The sequence below is a fragment of the Strix aluco genome, chromosome 1 (genome assembly GCF_031877795.1).
Source record: "Strix aluco isolate bStrAlu1 chromosome 1, bStrAlu1.hap1, whole genome shotgun sequence".
NCBI lineage: Eukaryota > Metazoa > Chordata > Aves > Strigiformes > Strigidae > Strix > Strix aluco.
This window is the reverse complement of record NC_133931.1, coordinates 38,912,572-38,934,620: the sequence shown is the minus strand read 5'-3', so window position 1 is coordinate 38,934,620 and position 22,049 is coordinate 38,912,572. Positions and strand designations below refer to the sequence as shown.

Genomic DNA, 22,049 nt, shown 5'->3' with positions numbered 1-22,049 from the left:
ATGTAATATTGCATATGAAAGCAAACCTAGAATCAGCCCCAGACTTTTAAGCTGTCAACCAGAATGGATATGCAGATGGAAGTGAAAGTTCTATTTTTAAGTAACCTCGGTTACCAGCAAGAAAGAAGTGGTCTCATCCTCTACAAACTTCTAGGCAATTAAAATTGCATTCCAAATAGTGAATTGTAAACTCTTCAAGAACTGATGAATAAAGGCACTTTAAATGCATTGAAACTGAGCTTTGAAATTCTGTTCAAAGCATAAAATTAGTACCACATTTTTTTCCCCAGGAATTAGTAGCACTAAGGCAAGGAAATACAACTGTATATTCAGTACCATACCATCAAACCAGAAATTCACATTTGCCTCAGAAAGAAAGTGCTGATCTGTCAAAAAACTTGAGCTTCTGCTCCACTTAGAAGCTCAAGTCCCACTAAAATTGGAAGCTATTCAAAGGCTTAAAAGCAAGCCATTGCTTCAGCAATTCACTGAATCAGAACATAAGGGAACTCTTACGAACCCCAACCAGATCTGCAAGTATTATCCTTTACATGGTGAGGTAAGTTACCATGTAAAATGGCAAGATGGTGATGGCAAGGTCCATCAGAAACAAAGAACTCATGTGTGGTCAGGCTGGATGACTTTAGCATAAAGATTTCTGCTCCTTCCTGCATGGCCTGGTCTGCCCTACTCATCAGTAAATGCTATATGAGCAAACATGCCTTTAACAGACACACTAAGCAGGTTCCTCAACCAGAAAAAGCTACCACAGCAATCGCCTCTGCCCCCCAACTACTACTGGTACTGCCAGCAGGCTTCTGCAGACACAGCTATGGTGGTGAGAAGAGGGACAAATCACAACCCCATCTCATGTGGCCAGGCTGGCACAACTTTGTTGGTGCTTAAAATGTCACTAAGAAATTCAGTGACTGTGGCTCTCCCAAAAGCACCCTTAACTACTGTGTATATTCATCTGTATTTTCATCTTTACTGTGCAAAGTAAAAATCTAAACCTCCCTCTGTAACAAAATCTTTCTTGGTAGAAGGAGAATCACAAACCAGAGCTCTGTTCCCTTTTCAAAAGCCCACAGCAGCAGGATTTGCTGTGATTTTGAACAGTTTTTCTTACTGCAAAAGTATTTCAGTTGTTACTGATGTGTTATGTACCACAAAAATGCTAAATCTACACACACCACTTACAGAAGAGATTATTTCATTTGGCTATATGATAAAGCTGCAGCCACCACAGAAGCTTTATGCTGTGAGCAAGTATCTAAAGTAAAATCCTGGGCTTGCTGAAATTAGTGGAAAACCTCAAATGTCTAAAGTAAGGCCAAAAAGTCATGTCAAACACTGCAATAATACAAAGTCTGATAAGGGTCTTTTATCACTTGTTAACTGCTTTAACATGAGATTAGGAGAATTAAAGGCCAAAAGGTTAGAAAACACCAGCTGTAGTAGATATTTTATAGGGAGGAAGATAAGCACAGTAAAAAACAAAAGAAACTTGAGATAAAGAAAGAAAATGCTAGACTGAATGACAGAGAAACTGCCAGAAAAATCAAGGAAGACTTAAATGCACTGATTTTTTACTCTGTCTAAAACTGTTGAAAATCAGTTTGATCAGCCAGTCAGGAAGATTACGCTGGTGTCAGGGCAATGACAGAATTATATAAATGAAGAGAATAGTGATGGCTCTAATCCTTTCCCTGGGTGAAGGAGTCCTGCAGAAGGCAGGTGTTGCAGTAAAGGCAAGAAGCTTCCAAGCTACTCTTGACCAAATCAAATGTAAGAAGGAACTACAGCGTAGCTCAAAAGCAAAGTTTCAAGCTAGACAAAAAAGGTCCCAGTATCTCTTGATTTAACATAAATGTAGTGAAATTAATAAACATCAATAATTACAGATTTAATGGTTCAGTAAACTTTACTAGGACCCAATGTAAATTTTCTTCAAAAGCCAGAGCACAGGTCTACCTGGGACTTACGGGGGCTGCCCACTCCTAGGTATGCTTGATAAACAGCTGCCCCATTCTTGGGGCTTGAAATTCATTCAATCATATTTTCTTAGGAAGTTCATAAAACCTAATACTATCCTCATACTGAAAATAATGATCTGATCCTGGGGTTGATGATCAGTATACTGAGCAAGACTTGGGGAAGAAGATGGATACAAATGGATAACTGGAGGAACATGAGCCTTTGGGAAGGATAAAGTATTAAAGTCCCTGCCCCTTAGGTCTGCAGAAGCAGCAGGATCCTGGCATGAGCTGAGCTGTAAGGAAGTGGTGGTACAACAATGAAGTGGGATAGGGAAAGATCAGCCACAACCACAGGACAGGGCAGGAGGCAGGATGAAATTTCTTTTCCTGCTGCATGTTGACCGTCCTAATTTGCTCTTTCAATTCTCCCTACTGCTGACTGGAGATGCACTCCATCGCAAGCTGCTTTTGCGTTTCATCCCATCAACTGAGAAATAAATCCCACGCAAGGACAACAGAGGGGAAATAAAGGGCAATTAGAGGCACTTGGACGGTAAAGAGTCACCCACATCTGCTGACAGAGATGTTGAGGATCCAGGTGGAATTGCCAGGTGACTTACCAACAAAAGCACTTCATTTTTTTATTGTCATTTTGTCTATGGAAATCCCCTTACAGGTTCCAGTGTGATAAAAGCAATTAGCAAAACTCACTCAAATGAAACAAAGAAGGGTCTCATTACCCTAGCTTACCCCCCTGAGCAGAGCAATGGGAATTCATGAGGACAGTTCCTACACAGCACAGTGAATTTTGTGAACAGTAAAATAGCAAACTGAGAAACCAGGGGAAAAAAGCACTCTAATACCTAGCAGAAAAAAGGGATGATACAAAATATCAGGCCTGCTAAAAGAGCAAAAACTGATAAATACAGACTTTATCTTTTACTGACATAAATCTAGCATTACCCACCAGCCAAACTCTGCAGTCAGGTTATAATGATTATCAGCAGAATTGCAGTAGAGCCCAAGGACCTAATTTATATTACAGAATCCAACTGTGCTGGTTGCTTTCCATATACAGAGCAGTTTTGAGAAATTTAGCATGCGAAGTCATGTTTATTGAGGCTGCTTTGACCAGTCCAACCTTGGAAAATGAAAGAGATGTCCATGTTCTGTACTGACTTGCAGTAAAATTCATACTTAGGCAGACAATTAACTGATCTGTCCTTTCCATAATCCTGAGAAATTAACTGACTGCCATGAGCAGGAAAGACTTTCCAGTACCTTGCTGCCTTTAAGGAGATGATTTGATATTTGCCACAAAAAGTAAAAAGAAGCATCTGATACAGCAGGGCTGAATCTGTAGCTGTATCTGATCGGTGTGCCTGGGACTAAATAGGATACCAGAGGTACAAATGGTCATGGGTGGTAACAGCAGGGATTTTGTCACCCAGAGCCTTGGGTCCTGCCCACTGAGAAAAGCTATGGGGGATGGAGATGTCCTGCATGCGTGGGAATCCTAGGGAAGCCTTCACTTTGGAAGTCACCATCACCACAGCACACATGGGGATTTCCATATTCCTCCATCTTCAATGTTGCAGTCTTTCACTGAAAACTGAGCCTGGTGTGAAGTCTTCAATTCAATCACTGAGGGATCAAAACCGTATCTCTATTGGACGTTCCTATCACCACCAATTACCTACAAAGTTACAACTATAAGCATACTGTTTTGGTTTTTTTCATATGGTTTGATGACAGAAACCATTTGACATTCCAAATCAGCACATTATACTTGTGCTGAAAACAATTACAAGAAAAATCTTCCTGGGCTTTCATTTTGATTAAATGAACCTTATCACTACAGTTTTAGTTGCTTTATCCCTCACACTTCCATTGTATATAGTGCATTTGAGCCTCTGGAACTGCTGAAACACAATTTGGAGGCATGAGATCACACTTATGCCTGGCTCCTAAACAATAGTCTCAGAGGTATTATTAATAACAAGATATACTGAAACAGTGTGCAAGTCAAAACAAACAAGATTTTTTAATGTCTAAGCAAAAAAAATGAAGCACTGATTCATCTGGTCCCATTTGAATTATCTCTTGTTTTTTACAGACCTGGTTAAAACAACTGGCTGCTCTTCTGCCTTTTTTTGCAAAACAAGCAAGCACGCACGCAATGCAGAGACTACAGAGCTGCAGCAAGCTGTACACATCACCCCCATCTACAAGAAGGGCTTAAAGGAGGATCCAGGACATTATAGACCCATCAGTCTTACTTCAATCCCTGGGAAAGTTATGGAATGAATCCTCCTGGGGGCTATCACAAGTCAAACGAAGCATGTGATTGGGAAAAGGCAGCACTGACTCACCAAGGGCAAATCCTGCTTGACAAACCTGATCGCCTTCTATGACAAAGTAACCTGCTCAGTTGATGTGGGGCAAGCAGTGGACATTGTCTACCTGAATTTCTCCAGGCTTTTGGTACAGATCCCCACGTCCTCCTCCTAGAGAAACTGATGTGTTGTGGTCTAGACAAGTGGTCTGTGCGGTGAGTGGGGAACTGGCTGACAGGCTGCACCCAGAAGGTGGTAGTAAACAGCTCTTTTTCAAACTGGCAACCTGTCACAAGTGGGGTCCCCCAGAGATTGATATTGGGCCCAACACTGTTTAATAACTTCGTAAGTGATCTGGATGATGGGATCAAGTGTACCCTGATGAAGTTTACTGATGATACCAAACTGAGTGGGGAAGCAGACACTTGGGAAGGGAGAGCCACCCTGCAGGAAGACCTGGATAGGCTGGAAGAGTGGGCTAACAAGAACCTTATGAAGTTCAACAGGGACAGTGTGAGGTCTTGTACCTGGGAAAACATAATCCAGGAGTGCAGCACAGACTGGGATCTACCTGACTGGGCAGCAGCTCCATGGAAATGGACCTGGGGGTCCTGGTGGACAATGACCTCAGTATGAGTGAACAGTGTGCTGCAGCAGCAAAGAAAGCCAACAGGATGCTGGGTTACATCAACAAGGGCATCACCAGTAGAGACAAAGAAATCATTATCGCACTCTGCTCAGCACTTGTCAGGCCACACCTGGAATACTGTGTTCAGTTTTGGTCCCTGGTATACAAAAAAGATGTGGCCAGGCTGGAGAGGGTCCCGGCCACAAAGATGATCAAGGGACTGGGAAGCCTGCCATATGAGGAAAGGCTGAGAGAATTCGGCTTGTTCAGCCTTGAGAAGAGAAGGCTTAGGGAAGACCTTATCACCATGTTCCAGGTTTTAAAAGGTGGCTACAAAAAAGATGCAGGCTCCATTTTTACAAGGAGTTACATAGAAAAGATGAGGGGTAATGGGTACAAGTTACTCCTGGGGAGATTCCCATTGGACACAAGAGGAAAATTTTTCACAGTGAGAACAATCAACCTCTGGAATAACCTTGCCAGGGAAGTGGTGGGTTCCCCAACATTGGACATTTTTAAGATTCAGCTGGGCAGGGTGCTGGGCTATCTTGTCTAGACCATGCTTTTGCCAAGAAAGCTTGGACCAGATGATTCTTAAGGTCCCTTCTGACCTGGTATTCTATGATTGGTCCACCCAAATATTCATGGGATGGGGAGAAAGGGAGGACAGCAAGTTGCTTCAGTCCATACTAACTTGCCATCGAGGCACAAATAAAGACATGTCAGATGAGATTGCCTGCACCTTTAAGCAGGTATTTATTTGCAACAGCAATATTTGGTACTTTGAACAGGAGATGACCTTGTTTGTTAGTTTTGGATGCCATCTTAGGCTATTCTTCATCACTTTAATTAAATCTTTTCAATGTTTAAAGGGACATATGCATCCACTAATGAGACTGAATTCACCCTCCTTTCCTAAAGCAAAGACAGAATGGTAAGAACAACCTATGGGATAAGCACTGGACTACTCATCACTCAAAGGAAAAAAAAACCAACAAAGGCAGGACATCTTTTCATGCACTATTTCAAGCACAGTTGTGTTCAACCATGATTTAATGTAGCTGATGTAGGAGACATTGCAATGGCCTAGACTATGCAGGAGATAAGCCTGGATGGGTCACAACAACTGTGCTTTATTGCACATCTGTTCCTGAGGGCAAAATACAAAGGTATGTCCTACTTCTGCAAATCAGATCACAAAGCCAGGAAGCCTGAACTTTCTTTTGAGCCCAACAGATCTCAGCATTGTTTATTTTAGCTTCTTACCACTGCAGAGCCAGTAGGAGCGGCATGCACAGTTTTATTTTAAAGTCTTCATAACAACAGGTTTTTAAAGCTCTAAATTTCTTATAGCTGATGTGGTTCTATCTGAGGAAGTCCACAGGTTATGAAAAAAACCCTTCACTCGTAATCTGGTAATATCAAGTAGGATCTAGCAGCGTTTTCACTGTATAGGATGCAAGAAACTAAACAGCTTACAGAAAAAAAATAATTCTGACTCATTCACATATGCAAGATTTCTTTGGAGCCTAATTATCATTTTTGTATCTTAAAGCAGCAATGCCAGAAATTCAGCTGTCTGTTCAACCACAAACAAGACATTGCACAAGCAGCTGTTTCCCAAGCCACTGAACACTGACATACATGGGGAACCTCTCCAGTCCTGCTGTGTACAATTCTGTGTCACTCCTTAGCAGCCACAGGTAATTTAACCTGGCTTTAAAGGATATTACGTGCAAGCTGCTAGGACGCAAACTTCAAATTTCCCTCATCTGGTCCTCAGAAGGAGCCCAGGCTCTGAACCCAGCTTGTTGCACTTGTTCCAGGGCCTGGAAATGAATCTCCATCAGTCACGTATGCTCTGATGACAACTGTTACGAAAAGCCCAAATATCTTTCTGTACTGTCATACACTATAAGCTTAATTTCATCATCAGATATACACATCTAAGTCCTATTGCTGTTGAAAGAGAATCTTTCAGGCATGTATTTGGGGTTAAAAAGAGCACCATGCACAAGCCTGCCCTCCCAGTACTTTAATTTTTCCTCCCTGTTTTGACTGAATATCAATTCTGAGGGTTCATCGTGTTTTACAATTGGTTCTTGGATGACTCCTGAACTGAGAGACATTTTCACTTCTCATACAGCTACACAGCTGCTCCTTTTTAAACGGGAATCGCGCAGGAGGATTGCAGTGCGGGCTCTGGCAACATGCCTCACCCTCAGCTGTAGGGCTTGGAAATTTGCTATTTAAGCAAAACAGTTATCATGCTGAAAACTAACCCAGACATCTGAGAAACTTTAAAAAAATTTTAAAAATCCCATCCAACAGAATAACACAAGTTTTCAAAAGATACAAGGAAGAAACACAAAGTCCAGTGGAAACATTTCACAAATACCAGTACCTATCGAAACAAAAGTAAATCTTCCAGGGAGGTTCTTTCTGTTTTAATGGAGTATAGGTCTGAGATGAGTAAATATCACAGATCAACTCCTGAACAACTGAAGGAAAAAATTATACCTTGTCATCAATCCACTGTCTGAGCTATTTTCAGAGAAACTTCCCAAACGTGACTCCAAAAGTTTCTCATGCTGAAAAACCAGCTGGAGAAAATTAGTATGGCTATGATCTATCACACACCAGAATCTCTGAAGAGTAGCTATCGTAACCTAAAAAACTATGCCAGCACTGAAGAGGAAAACATGGAGCAGTACTTTCCAGATAGGGAAGTGATGACCAAACGCTATGGCAGCATCAGTTGAGTGGACCAGCAATGGAAGTCACTCAAATTCTCTCTCAGGAAATATCAGCAATTGTCCTTCCTTTGGTAAACATCCTGCTTTTGTTAACCAGATTAAATGAGAGTATCTGAAAATACCTCGATTTTTCTTAGAGCCCTATTAGAAAGTTGGAGACCATCTCTCTGAAGCCTTCAGAGACTACATACAGTATTACACGATGACAAAGGGGCAAATCCACCCTTCTGCTGGCATGCATGCAAAGGGCAAGAAAGAGTACAAAAAGACTGAAATACTCACTTCTCAGGAACTTAATTTTAGTCACCAGTTCTCCATCAATTCTGTCTACTGTGCTTTAAGAGCAGTAGTTTCTCTTGTTAAGGAATATACAGGTTCCTTTCGGGTTTTTTTTTTGCTTTTTTTAAAGTAATTACTGTCAGAGCTAATAATTGCAAAACTTCTGCATTCTCACACAGTGTTGAAAAGAGACCATAATTTTTTTCTAAATACTACGTCACTTAAAAATGTAATGAAAATGTGGCAATTTTCTATAATCATTTGTTCAATGTATCATTCAAAAATTTCACATATTTTTCAATCTTTTTAGGCGAGACAAGTGACACGAGAATTTGTAATGACCACTCAGGAAAAATCTGCAGACAGATCTTCTAAGAAGCAAGGAACTGGGGTGAGGAAAGAGCAGGCCAGTAACCCATTTGCTCATCTTTTTCTGGGGAGCCACAAGAAATCAGATACGGAACCACACTTAGCAATGCCGCACTCTGTCTTACCCATCAGTAGCAGATTGAGTCACACAAACAAGAACTCCAAAGGTGCAGAGTGGGGCTGTCAGCAAGCAATACCAATAGCTTGTGACGAACATGCACAGGCTCTCTGACAGGTCCATGGGATTTCATGGACTAGGAAGGAGATGCTTTTTCAGCTTCCCACTATGGACATGAGCCTGCAACATGCAGTGTTGCAATCTAGGTTTTCACTGCAGCGTCAGAAAGCGACAGCCGTGTGATGGAGAGGACACTCCTCTAATGTCCCATTTTAGCTTAATTTTGCTCGTCTGTTCTTCCTTCATGTGCCTTCACAGGGCTTGAGCAGGACACCATGCAATACTCTCCCAAAACAACAGGGACGCATCCGTTGCATTCAGCTAGAACCTCCTACCACCAGGCCTACAGTATGAGAGAGCATTATTTTTTTTAAATATTGCTTAGGAAACTACAAGATTAAATCACAAGAAGCACAACCATAGCATTTTTCTGCTGATTTGAATTACGAATAGAAAGTACGAGCAGTTAAGAGGAAACAAGATATGTTCTATACGAGAGCCAAGATTTTTTTTCCTGACATGTGCCAAACAAGGAGAAGAAACAGAAGAATCTGGCACCATTAAAAACAGTTTGTGGAGAAAGGAACTGAATATCTACAGCCAAGCTCCATGTGGTTTGTAAAGAGGAAACTTTTGTTTTATGGGACTCTCAGTCAGCCAAAATTCTCCCAGACGGCGTGCAAATGGATATTAGCCTAAAAACCTACACGCATCTTGTAGAAGGATCAGTAAATGGTGGGGAAAGAAAAGGAACACTACTGAAGTTTTAAATCAGAATTCAAAATCTGCCTCATGGTTGAAAAAGTTAGTTTACCAGACAGCTATAATGTCATATATGGTAAGTGTGTTGGAAAGGAAAGGCAGCAAGTTAAAGCACAAAACTAGAAGTCAGGAGAATGAGTTCCAACCCTGGCTCCACTACCAAGTAGCTCTATAAAACTTGGATAAAAGAGAAAAAGACTGCCAACTTAACTGTGAGATTTTCCTTAACTTCATATAGTGTATTAACATTGCACTTATGCTGTTTCTTTTAACTTCTATATTTCCCCCACTCCCTGGCATTACTATGCACTAAGTTAAACAAGTGACTACATGCAGTACTGAGAACAGTTATATTACTATACCAAAACAAGCTCTGCCCAATTTCTTAATCAAAATACTTGACTGAAAAAATCCCAAACAATTTTATATGGGACTATAATTCTCATAACTGAGCAAAACACTAAAGTGGCTGACATGATCCAACAGCTTAGCTGAATATTGCGATAAAATGTGGCATTTCTGGCTTAAAACAGTAACTAGATCTTGTACTTCAGCACAGAGGAGAAAGGGAATGGGCAAGCAACAGTTCCTCAGCACATGTTGAGTGGTTATACCATGGAAGAATTCTTTTCATCTTCTCTGGCAACTATGAGTGTGCCCTGTGAAGAATTTGGCTGCATTATCCGTAAAACAAGAGGAGGCCGCACTGACCTCCAATTTACAGTAGGGGAACTGAGGCAGAGTCCCCAGGCAAGACTGCAAACTTGGGAAGCATCCAAGTCCCTGCATCCCGCAGAAGTCACTCCTCACTGGGGGAGTCTGAGGCCCAGGTAACTCTGTGGGTCGGGACTCCAGTCTGTTCTGCAGTCACCTGATGAAGCAGCTCTCTAGTTACATCACCAACGATTAAAACACATTAGGTGGCAAATTGCATCATCAAGCTTAAAGGAGAAGTAGTTAATATCTCCTCTAAGAGGATACCAGGATTAAGATCTTCCCCTCTGTGTCTTCCTTCACACCAGCCTTTATATGTAACATTTCAGCTCAGATTTGCCAACTAGTGTGCTTTCCTCCTCTAAATATAGTAGTAAGCATGAATCTCATTTCTGAAGCAGTCTGTATTTGCTTGGGTTTTCCTCGTTCCTACCTTTAGGACTATCAACTTGGAGGAGGAGCAGAAGGGTTACTAACCGTTCAGTACTCTCTGTAAGCTATGTGCATTTGTGTATAGTGCTCTAGATGGATGCTCCATGCTTCATGTTGCACTGGAATCATAAAAAGAGCTGAAAGCAATTCCCTTTAATTCTCGCCCTTTAATTTTATTTCCTCCAAAGAATAATGAACAGAAAAAAGCAAAAGCAAACCCAAGTACTTAAAGGAAAAAAATAAATAAAAATTACAGGCATTTTTCACAAAAACACTGGAAGGAAAAACCACTGTAATTAAAACTATTGTATTTTAGTGAGAAACCCGAAGCTAGCAGTTCTTACTGCCACTAAAAATATCTCCACCACACAGACACATACATTTACCAGATGGCATCTACTGGTGGGTTCTGGATTCAAGACCAGACCAGGTACAAACTAAAGCTGAACGACCCTGGACAAAAAGTAGGTCAAGAAAACTGGGAGGGAAGGGAAACTGTTGCTAGGTGGCAGTGTACCTTAAGCAAAGAATACTGTAAATCATAGATTATTGGAAAAGTTCATTATCCGCTAAAAGAGGTGTCATCTTCAGTGCCATCTTCAAAGCCTTGGTAAGAAGCAGAACCCAAGATGTACATGATACCCAGACTACATATCAGAAGGATGAGAAGCAGCACTAAAGAAAAATAAGAGAAAGAAAAACTTGTCTTGAGACACACTATCATGCAAGACCCACAACGTAACGGCTCTCCAGGTCTATTAATGCTGCAAGAGAACCCAAAAGCCAGTGAACTGAGTCTTGTACATCTTGAGAAGGCTATGGTTTTGCTTACTTTGTTTTATTTGACCTTCACTAAGCTCTTGCCAGAAGAAGCAAGCGGAGAAATAAGCTTCCACCACATCTTGGCACAGCAGCGAACAGTTGACAGAAAACCCAAGTGTGATGGTGAGAAAGAAAGGTTTTTTAAGGCCACTTAAGAAACAGAACTGTTACTTTTCTGCCTTAAACACTTTCAGTCTTCAGTCCTAATCTTTTCAGAGTGGAGTAAGAGTGGACAATGACATTAAACAAAAGGAGGTCATGAAAACGCATGCACTCCCTAGAACTTCAACCAAAGGGATGGAGAAAAAGGCCTCTGTGGAAAGTCAAGGTAAGAAGGGAGAGGCTAGATTTTTCTGGTATCCTTCTATCTGTCCTTCCTGATGTTTCCACCGACAGAAAACTACCTTAACATATTGCCTAAATTAGCAGAAGTGGTAAAAAAGACAGGCTGATGACATCTTGTGAACTACAATTCGCTTGGTAAGAGAGCTGTTAGCAAGCTCACAGCTTGTCACAGAGAAGGATAAGATGTTCTTGAAGGCAAAGACGAAATCTATATTCTTCTCAACAATATCTATCTGGGTTCAAGAGAGCAATTTTTTGGAAGAGTATCTCAGATGAATGCGATTGTATAGACTGGAGGTATTTTAGAGGATAAAATAAAAGAGAAAAATGAAAGACACTTTGCTCCAACAAGGCTTTATATCCGTAACTGAGGCCATAGCAAAATCCTTCCTGAGAAATTTATCAAGTAATTCTTCCTATGTTGACTTTAACCTACAATCATATTGTTTAAGGTTTTTTTATACCATGTTCTGACACATTAGAAACAGGTCAGAAATAATATATTAGAACGTACGTGCCCCGTCTAGCCCACCATGGGAATTCCTATACTGCTGTACAGGAAAACCCACACAGGTTACATGTGGTGTATATTGTATCATTTCTCGCAAGCAATCTTTACTGCAAAGCCCATTCATAATAATTGAAATACCAACCTCACCAACCTATAGAGTTGCAGAGGGAATAATTTTTACAAACCTCTTCATTGGTATAGCTCACATAGGATGTGTGTTAACTTTCCAAGCAGACATAAACCTCTCATGAGTATTTCCAGGTTGAGTCTGTATCTTCTTTATCTGACAAACTTTGTGATGCAAAACTCAGGACAGCAGGATCCAAATTCAGTGGATAAATACAGACGCAATAATCCTTGTTCCATTTCTCTCCACTGTTCCCTTCCCCAAAACCAGTGGTTTTAATTTGTGGTCAGACTGAGCCTCTTCCTGGTAATTTGCAGCGTCTACACCACAAGGAGGGAGGCAGAAAGCATCCCAGCCTTGCCCCCAAACTGCTGGTTACAATTTGGGATCATTTTCAGTCATGGACATGCAATAAACACTAGCAGCCAAAAATAAGCATCAATTTGAACCAGAAGAAAGTGGAATAGTACCACACCTGCAAAAGTCACTCAGAGCCAGCCCCTGTTGATCTTGAGGGCCCTTCCCTGATGTGGGCAGCATTACTACTGGAAGACATGCAGGAGTTGGCTTCACATATTGCTTCATCTCCTGCTCCATGAGACTGTGCACAGATAGTGGAAAAGCAGTTTGAAAATAAACAAACAAAACAAATAAAGCTGGGGCTGATGTAGACATTTTATGAAGACAAAAGAGAATAATCCGTACAATCTCCAAATCATCAGGTTTTGCCATAGCAGAAATACTTTCGTGAGGCGGCACAAAGGAAGCTCTCTCTGGAGAAAATACATTCCCCAGCAAACAGCCTAGATAGATAGGCTTTTCTTCATTAACCAGTAAGAGGGGGATCTTTCTGTAGCACGCAGAAGGCACTGAGTCTCATTTGACACTGAAGTTTAACGCAAAATAAAATTTTCTGTGATTAAGGAAACTTTTGTTCTACTTCTGTTTCTTCACCATCTGTGATATGAAACCTGGCAAAGACTCCAATTAGTTTCCTTTGTGTTATTACTGCCACCAGCACTCAAATGATAAACATTTATACAAAGGGAAATTCCTCTTCCTTTCTTTGCTGTCTCCAAAGAGTAGATCTAAATACTTTAATAAGAAAGCCTGTACTGAACTCACCCTGAAATCTCATAATGCCAGATTACACCAACTGCTCTGCAGAAAAATGGAATGGCAGATTAAGCCAATACAACACCTCTCCTGACAAAATTTTTCCTCCAGTAACAAGCACTCAGCCTGAGAGGAAAGGAAGCAGAAGCACCTCACACCAAGAAAGGTGAAATCCTGCAACATCTGCTTAGGGAACATCAGGGAAGGATTTGGAGAGTTTTGTTCTCTGGGACGTACAAACCCTTGTTACACTCCCGGACCCGTGACTCTCAGAGCACAACCACATCAGTGGTTGTGCTTTGCCTCAGTCGAGCAGCACTGAGGCATCATCTGGCAAAAGAAATTTACTGAACTCTGAAGTGCAAGTTAGCACCTACCGGCATATATTTACTTACTTAAACTCTTCATTTATATATACACACATTTGAGTACTGTTGCTATCCTGATGGAACCCATGCATGTCTGTGTTAAGATGTTAAATTTGATTATTCTGGTAAAGTTTATCCTGGTACCTTAAATACAACAATCCCCTCATACACAGTTTGCACCCTGGTACAAGCATAACAACATTAGGGCAACATAATAATTTCTATAAAAACACACGCACAGGTGAAGTAGCCACATTTTTTCTAGCATAGGCAAGCTCTATGAAACCAGAATCGTTTGCATTTCTGTCCAAATGGGTATGATCCATGAGCAGGAGTACAGCTTGACCTCAGTATTTATTCATGCAATAATTGACCAACAGCCCCTAGGTCAACAGGTTCCCAAAACGTTTTTGTGGATTCCTGACGGGGGGGTAGCCCTGCCTGCTGCTGGGATTGTTAGCTTCAATTAAAAGAAAGGGAAAGAAGAAATCTGATGCATGGGGATGGATAAACAGGTAACGGGTCAGATAAGCAAGGGGAGATCACAAACTTGCACCAAATCTGAGGAGCATGAACTAAACCTTACCCCCATTTTTTAATCCACTGCACCCTTAGGACGGCTTTTCTTCCTGCAGATCAGAAATGGCTGTTGGAGGCAGCCAGGCTGCTGCCAGGTATCTCTCAAGACCACGCACAATTATTTTCTGCCTTTATGCTAAAAAAATAAATTAATTGCATATTTTACTGGAGCAGGATAGCATTTCAACACCAGCACCTTATGCTCAGGGCAGAAGTTGATGGGGTTTTCCACTTTTTATTTCTAGTTGCTTGCATGCACACTAGTACACTTCTTTGAGAAACAGCACAGCATTTAAAGATGTAATTTATTAAACAGCATTTGGGTTTTTGGGCAGGACAGTATGCCTTCTTGCTGAGGCCTCCTGTATAATATCATTCTGTTGTGGCACAAATGTCCAAACAATTTTGCTACAGACTTTAAAGAGCTGACTTAAACTCTACAGCCACAAGGATTATGAAAATAACTCAAAATGGGTTCTTTGATCCTTTTTCCCTACCACTCACATTTGGCTGAAAACTGTACAAGCGAGAGCTTTGCCTGTTTCCATTTTCGACAATTTAGTCTTTTACAATTCTACTGGAATTTCTACTAATGACAGGCTGAGCCAGTATAACAGCTCCTAGCCCTAAAATGGCACCTAATCCTATTTGGCCTGACCATGTTCTCACTGTTCCTTTTTTGTTTTCTGTACTGACCTCCTTTAGGGAGCTAAACTTGCAGGAAACTAAATCTATCAAAAAAATGTAAATAGCTTTCTGTTGGTTTAGCTCCCAGAACCAGCTCACAGGGGGTCAGACAAGCAACAGGGAGGAGGAGGAGTGGCCACTTGAGCAGCAGCTATCCCTTTGGTAAACTAAGTTGAAACATGAAGCCGCATCTAAGCTATCATGTCAAGTAGTTTTGTCTTATGGGATGACCCCACTCAAACACTGGGATGGATGTCTTCCACTTAAGGGATGGATTGGGCTAACTCAAATCACATTAATAATGGTTCCAGAACAGACATCATGGAAATAATCCATTTCTGTTTACAGCCAGTGACCAGATGCCTTCTGGGATCAAAACAAGAATTTTCACTGTTTTTCTCTGTTATTTGATTTATTCCATACATGGTCCCAAAGTTAGGGTTATTGGTCTAAAAACTGCCAGACTTGACTTTCTGACTCTTTTTTAGAGGCTAGTAGTGCAATTTCTTTTTCGCATTTATATGTCTACACCATCTAGAAATAACTTTTAACGATTAGGAAAAGTAACTGTTTACTATTTAGAATTGAATTTAATGCTATGTATTTCATTATGTGATTTAAAAAAAAAAAAAGCGAATACAGTGAATACTGATCCCTCCCCTTTTTCACTCCTCCTCCACCAAGCCTTTACACGCATTTATTCATCAGCTGCGGAACAGACACTGAAGAGCATCAAGTATTGGCAAGACAAGCGAAAAACACCCGGGAAAAGGTTAGCATATTCAGAAAGAACAGTTCCAGACAACGCTCCATTCCCCCCAAAACCTGCAACTTCTACTAAAAGTGTCCCGAAATACACGTTTGCGTTCTGTGAAGGTTGAAATCGTACAGTTGAAAGAAACTAAAGGCAACACCGTGTGAGACACAGACAAAAGTCACCGAAATGCCCACGACCCGCGTTCTAGGGGCTTACACTGCTGTCAGCTGCTCATCCCGCAGAAGAGCGGCAGGGGAGGGCCGATGCTGCAGCCCAGCAGCAGCGTTTGCCCACCTTGGCTCAGCAGACAAGGTCTGCGCACCTTGGACTCCACCGGAAGGTTCTCAAGTGCTGCGCGGGGTCTTTTTTGCTCCATATCGGCGCAGAAGCGATATTGAGGTTTGGAGCAAACCTAAGGGTCGGGCCAAACTGCCCGGGGCCAGGCTACGGGCGTCGCGCACCCCTCGTTTTGGAGCACGGACTTCCACGCACCTACGAAAGGCGAGACCAGCCTCCCCGGGCGCGCCGAGCACCCACGTGCGAGTGGCGGCCCCCCACCCTCTTCCCCCCCCGGCCACAGCAGAGGAGCCGCCGCCGTCGCCCCCGTCTCCCCCTCGCCCCGGCCGCGGCGCCGCAGCCCCGCCGAGCAGCGGCCGCCCCGGGGCCCCGCCACCGCCCCCACGCTCGCCCAGGGGTCCGCGGGCCGCCATCCCCCGAGGCCCCGCCGCGGCGGCGCCGGGCCCTGATAGGGCTTCCCGGCGCGGAGGGGCGGGCGGAGGGAAGCGCGGCCCAATGCGCGGCGCGGCGCGGCTCCCGCCCCGCAGCCCCGCTCCCCCGGCGCGGCCGTGCAGGAATGCGGCGGCCGCCCCGCGCCCCGCCGGCCCCGCCGCCCCGGTACCTTTTCCTCCTGCAGAGCACGCACACGGCCCAGAGGAGCAGGGCGGCGGCGGCCGCCCCGCCGTAGGTGCCGAGCTGCAGCGCGTCAGGGCCCATGCTCGCCTCGGCGGCCGCCGGTGCCTCGCCGCCGCCGGGGGAGGAAAGTTTTGCCCGTCCTCCCGCTCCCTCGCAGGAGAGGCGCCCGGCCGGCCGGCCCTCCCCCGCCCACCCCGAGCCCAGGGGGTTGGGTTTGGCTGCTCGGAGCCGGACTTGGCGAGCGGGCCCGGTGCGACCCGGCCGGCTCCTCCCCGGGGAGCGCCGGGCGCGGGGAGGGTCGCGCCCGCCCGCCCCCGCGGCCTCCCGGCGGCGGCGGGGAAGCCCAGGACTCCGGCTTGCCGGGAAAGACTCCGGCCCGGCGGAAAGGTCCCGGCACGGAGATCGGAGGCGGGTGGTCCCGGGGTCACCCCACCGCCCCGGAAAGCGGCCCGTTCCCTCCGAGCCCCTTCTGCCTTTCCGGTGCCCCCCCAGACCCGGCCTCGGGTGGCGGAGCGGCGATGGCGTGTCCCCAGGGCAAACGGTGCCAGGCTTGGGCAGGTAGCGGCTCTGGCAGCCATCTGACCTCTACTTGGCTTTGGTACAAACACCCGAGTGTGTCCCCTGCTTCAAAAGCAAGACGACACCCCCACTCCCCCCGCACCCCCCAGCTTTATAAAACTTAACCTGAGGTAGGATAAACAAGATACGAATAGCGAAGGTCAGCTCTTGACGTTGTGCTGTGTGAGAAGGAGTGGGGTCCGGTCCTCCCTGTCCTCCCACCATGCCAGCCCCTCGGGCGTGTTACAGAGGGGAGGAGGTGAGAAACCAAAACCTGAAGCAACGGGGAGATCCCCAGCTCGAGGAAGCGGGATGGGGTGGAGTGGGGCAGAGGTCCAGAGAGTTTGGTACAGCGAGGTAGGGCCGGGGGCTAACAAAATACCAGAGCGGCAGCAGTACCTGATGTAGCTCTGCTGCCATTTGGTACAAGGTACACTCAGAAACATTGCTGTGATGTAAGATACCATTTAACGCAAATTCACACTGAAAGATGAAGTAAGATGCTCCAGTTTCGGGAATTGAGTCTTTGTTGAATGCTGACAGACCGAAGTTCACGTACCTTACTCATTCTCAGCAGTATGCAGTGTTACGAAGTCTGTATTTCACAATAATTGGCGGTTTACGCATTGCTTTCATCTTGGAAACAAGTTGTACAACACTTAGTTTTCTGCTGTAAGTTTTGCCTGAATTGTAGAGACCCAAATGTATCTTAGCAGATAAAAAAGCGACTTAGCTAAAAAACCTTCCTGACTTTATCAGATTTCATAAGTTTTAGAGGCCTGACTCACATCAGAGGGTTTGCAGTTGGCAGCGCCGTGTGTCTTCTTCCTCAAACGTTCCTGTTGATTTCAGTGACATACTCAAAAATGTCACTGTATTAATCAGAGAAAATCTAATTAATGCGTCTCACATAAACGTGTCTCAGAATCTGGTCACTACTGCTTAAAACCATCAGCTGTCCCTCCTGATATCAAAAAAACAGACACCCTTATTGTGCAATACAATGCACAGAGGGAAACCATAAGAGAAACTAACGTTTTACTCGTAACTGTAGGGCTTTTTGAAGGGAACTGTATTTGAAATCCCCAGCTTGGGAATCCCAAGGGGTTTCTTAGTGACTAATCCTGTTAATTCTTGGAAAAGTAGTAATTTAGAACTTTAACATTAATTTACCATTTTGGTGTAAGACATTACACAGTGTAAAGTATTACTCATTTTACAAGTGACCTCTGCTGTGACAATTTAGTGTTTCACTTCAGCATATTGAGAAGTAAGTGTTCACATACAATTAAATAGCTATGGCAGCTAGAGTAATCAATCCCTTATCCCTATTTGAAATATCAAAACCTTCAGAAGATCACTGTGATTCTGGCAGAGGGCGTGAAGAAAGTTACAACAACATTTTTTAATTTGCACTGTTTGTATTTAAGTTACTCTCTCAGATCAATTGCAGATGAAAAAACACACCACCACACACCAGAACCCACCACACCACAAGCAAGACTGTTATTTTAAAATACAGGGAACACAACCTGAAAGGTCCTAAGTACTGTAAGAGTGCTATGTACTCTTCTGTGTCAACCCTTTAAAAAGTTTAAGAGGGTGGATTAATTTCTCTTCAACTAGTAAAGGAATCTCACAGAGTTAGAAGCCCAAACCTGTTGAAGTTTGGTGTCTTGTATATAGCGTGAGCTACCTCGGTGCAGATGCAGCTGGATGGTATTTGCACGTAACATATGCACTTAAAAGTATAATAAGACGTATCTGTACCTATTGGCACCTCAGCTAACTGGGGAAAGAAGGTGAGTCTGTACAGTGTTCTTTAACATAGCTGTAGCAGAGAAGAGGAAATTTATTTCATTTTTGGGAGGTGCAAGCCTACTCTTATAGTGATACGGTCTCATGTTGAAAAATGACTCTTAAGAACTGGAGGGATTTTGAGTTTCAAGCTACTGTGAGATCTTTATGGAGCTCTCGCTGCAGCATGGTCATAAGTGAGGAGAAAGAATGCAAATGTTGTTATATTTGGGAAAAGATAACATTATTTTCCAGCTGGATAAAACTGTGTCCAGTTGTTATCCTTACTGGTGGGGTGTAATTGCTGTTGTTCCATGACAGTAGTATTGGCTCCTTGGCAAATTTATTCAAGTGTAATTCGTATGCTTAGAAAGCTGCTAGAAACATCTGCAGGCTGGAGAGAGGTGAAGGCATTTGCAGATACATATACTGGGTCGGGGGGGAGGGATGGAGAATTCATAACATAAGCTTGGAGGGCTTTTCAGTTGGAAGACACCAAAGATTTCAGAGAGGTTCCTAATACCACAGTAGTGAACCTAGGTAGATAGATAGATAGATAGATAGATAGATAGATAGATAGATAGATAGATGGATGCTCAGTTACATTTCTCCTGTTTAAATTGTGAACATTCTGTACATATGCTACAGTTCAAAATGCATACTGTGTGTATGTTTCATACTGCCAATGTTGTAAGATGATATAGATCATATTTTTTTGTCTTATGAAAATGCAGAAGACTCAAAATAAACTTCGAACAGTATATACTGCAATCTGTACTGTATGTTACACATCACAGTGTGATTTTGCTATATGCAGCACATGGACAAATGCCTGTTCTACTGGGTAGCTTTCATGTGCACAAGGATTTAAACTCCCAGGCTTAGACAAGAGCAGATTCTTCATCACTGAAACACCAGTGAGATATGTGTTATAAGCGACAGCAGGAACAAGCCTTGTTTTTCTGGTTGCCCAGCGCTACTCATTTTAAGGCTATTTTCAACCACTTTTAGCTTTGCTCTGCGGTAACAGTTGCAGTTGCAATACTGCAAGTCCATTCTTGCCTTCAGTTTAAATGGGCATGAAGTATTTCAACCAAAACAGTCTATGCATTTTCGTGAACAATGCTAAGGAAAAATACCCATGCTAATATTTTTAGTGATTTTGAGAAATGGCAGTGGCATCAGACTTTGAAATGGGGTCAACAAATTAACCTCTGTGTCAAAGATAATCTGTTCAAATTTATTTAGGTTATAAACCCCACAAGAAGAGAGGTTTTGTATACTCTAGTGACCCGCTGGACCTTTGGAGCTTAATTCCATGAAGATGCCACTGGAACTGGGTCTGCTTCCAGCTCTCAGCTCAGCAGCTGTTTTCTCTGGAAGTGAAGCTCTGAGCTAATAGAGATCAGGCTGAATTCAGGGCAATGAAACTAAAAGCCTTTTTGTTCACTGCTCCCTGTCTCCCTTCCTGCTGGAATACAGGCAAAGGGAAGTGCAGTGATTTAAGTGTAGGACAAAAATGCTACAGACCTCTCAAATCTCGCTCACTAGATTTAACACTAATAAATTTGATTCTCACTTTGTGTTCTCTCCTTTGAGAACAGATCAATCTGCATTTAATGCTTTTGTAACGCAGCACTGCAGCCTCTCTCCTGTGACCTCCTGTGTCAATCACAGCTGATTGGCCTGAGCTCTGAAAAAGCCCCCATGTGAGGGGGGCGAGAAGTTCCACTCACCTGTCCCTGCACTTCAGATGTCGTAGTCCCACTTCCCACTGTCATGTCGACTGACGTGCCCGACACATACCTGTTACTTGCACCAACACATGGACTTGTATCGTGTCAGGAAAAAAAAGCAGCAGAGAGATCTAAAGGGGCAGGGGTGGTGGGGTTGACTGGTGGAGATGGAGAACTGAATAGGCAAAGAGATTATGTATGGGAGCCAGGGAGGGAAATAGAAAAGAGGATTACAAACAGATGAGTGGAAACTGGGGATGAATGAGCAAGATGGAATCTGGGAACCCAAGGAAAGGAGAGGAGGAGAGTAAGAATAGGAAAGATTTTGAGCAGGATTGTGACAGAAATGACACCACCTCAGTGTAGAGTTTAAGATGTGGAATTGTAATATGACTCAAAGGTGAAATCCATGAAGAGAGGTGGAACTGGAAATGAGTGGGAATGACAGTATGGGAGAGGAGAAGTCAAGAGTACTGAGGTCAAAACCACTGACATGGTTCCTACAGTTTGCAGGCTGGGTCTCAGTGAGAAAGAAGAAAGGGATTTGGGTCAAAAATTGATACTGGGAAAGCATAAAAGCGATGGACAAGAGAATCAAGAGAAAAAGGGACCAACATCCTCCTGGCTGCAGTTTTACTTTGTCTAAGATGGTACAACTGCAGAGAGCCTCAGAAGACATGGTCACGTTTCTCCTTACTGCTTTCTGTGCCACAAGTCGTGCAATCCTGTCATTTCCCTTCTGTTATATCTAACAGTCATGTGGTCAAAGTGAGAACTGGTTACTTTCTAATCTGTCAGAAAATTCACTCACCGAACAAGAAGAAGGCATAGCATGCCACCAGATAAGCCATTGATTCAACTCATCCTGAAGCCATGCAGTCATTAGCTTGTGCAAGGAAATGGGCTGGCAATCTAAGATGTGGACTATGGGAAAATGAGACATCCTATTCTGCGAGTTAAATGAAAGGGAGCTGTGCTACAGCGTGATGGTATTCATCCATGGTGATGCTCAGAGAAATGTTAGTATGATGCCATGTGGGAGAATTTTCACATTTTCACTCTGACTTTTTAATAAGAAAATTTTAATATATACACATATCTATAAGGAAGTAATTTAGGAATGAACTTTACATCTAGATTATGTAGACACAGAGGGTGGAGAGCACCTGTTTCTTTCTTGTTGTAGCTGAAAACTTGGTGAATCAAGGAGGTGACTGCAAGAGCAGTGACTGTCCTGGGTAAGTTAACTGAAGACTCTTGAGAGTTATATTCCATCCCTTTCTGTGGTAAGTCATATACCA

At 43.3% G+C, this 22,049-nt stretch overlaps 1 protein-coding gene across 2 annotated transcripts in view; it reads right to left on the bottom strand.

Annotated features, from left to right (window-relative positions):
• The window catches only part of CYP7B1 (cytochrome P450 family 7 subfamily B member 1), a 129,472-nt gene extending 112,685 nt beyond the window's left edge, over positions 1-16,787 (bottom strand). For both annotated transcript variants that reach the window (XM_074818337.1, XM_074818344.1), the window contains exon 1: positions 16,644-16,787. In XM_074818337.1, coding sequence (XP_074674438.1) covers positions 16,644-16,738 — 95 coding nt within the window. In that variant the 5' untranslated portion in view covers positions 16,739-16,787. The remainder of the gene's footprint in view (positions 1-16,643) is intronic.
• Between the last annotated feature and the right edge of the window lie 5,262 nt (positions 16,788-22,049).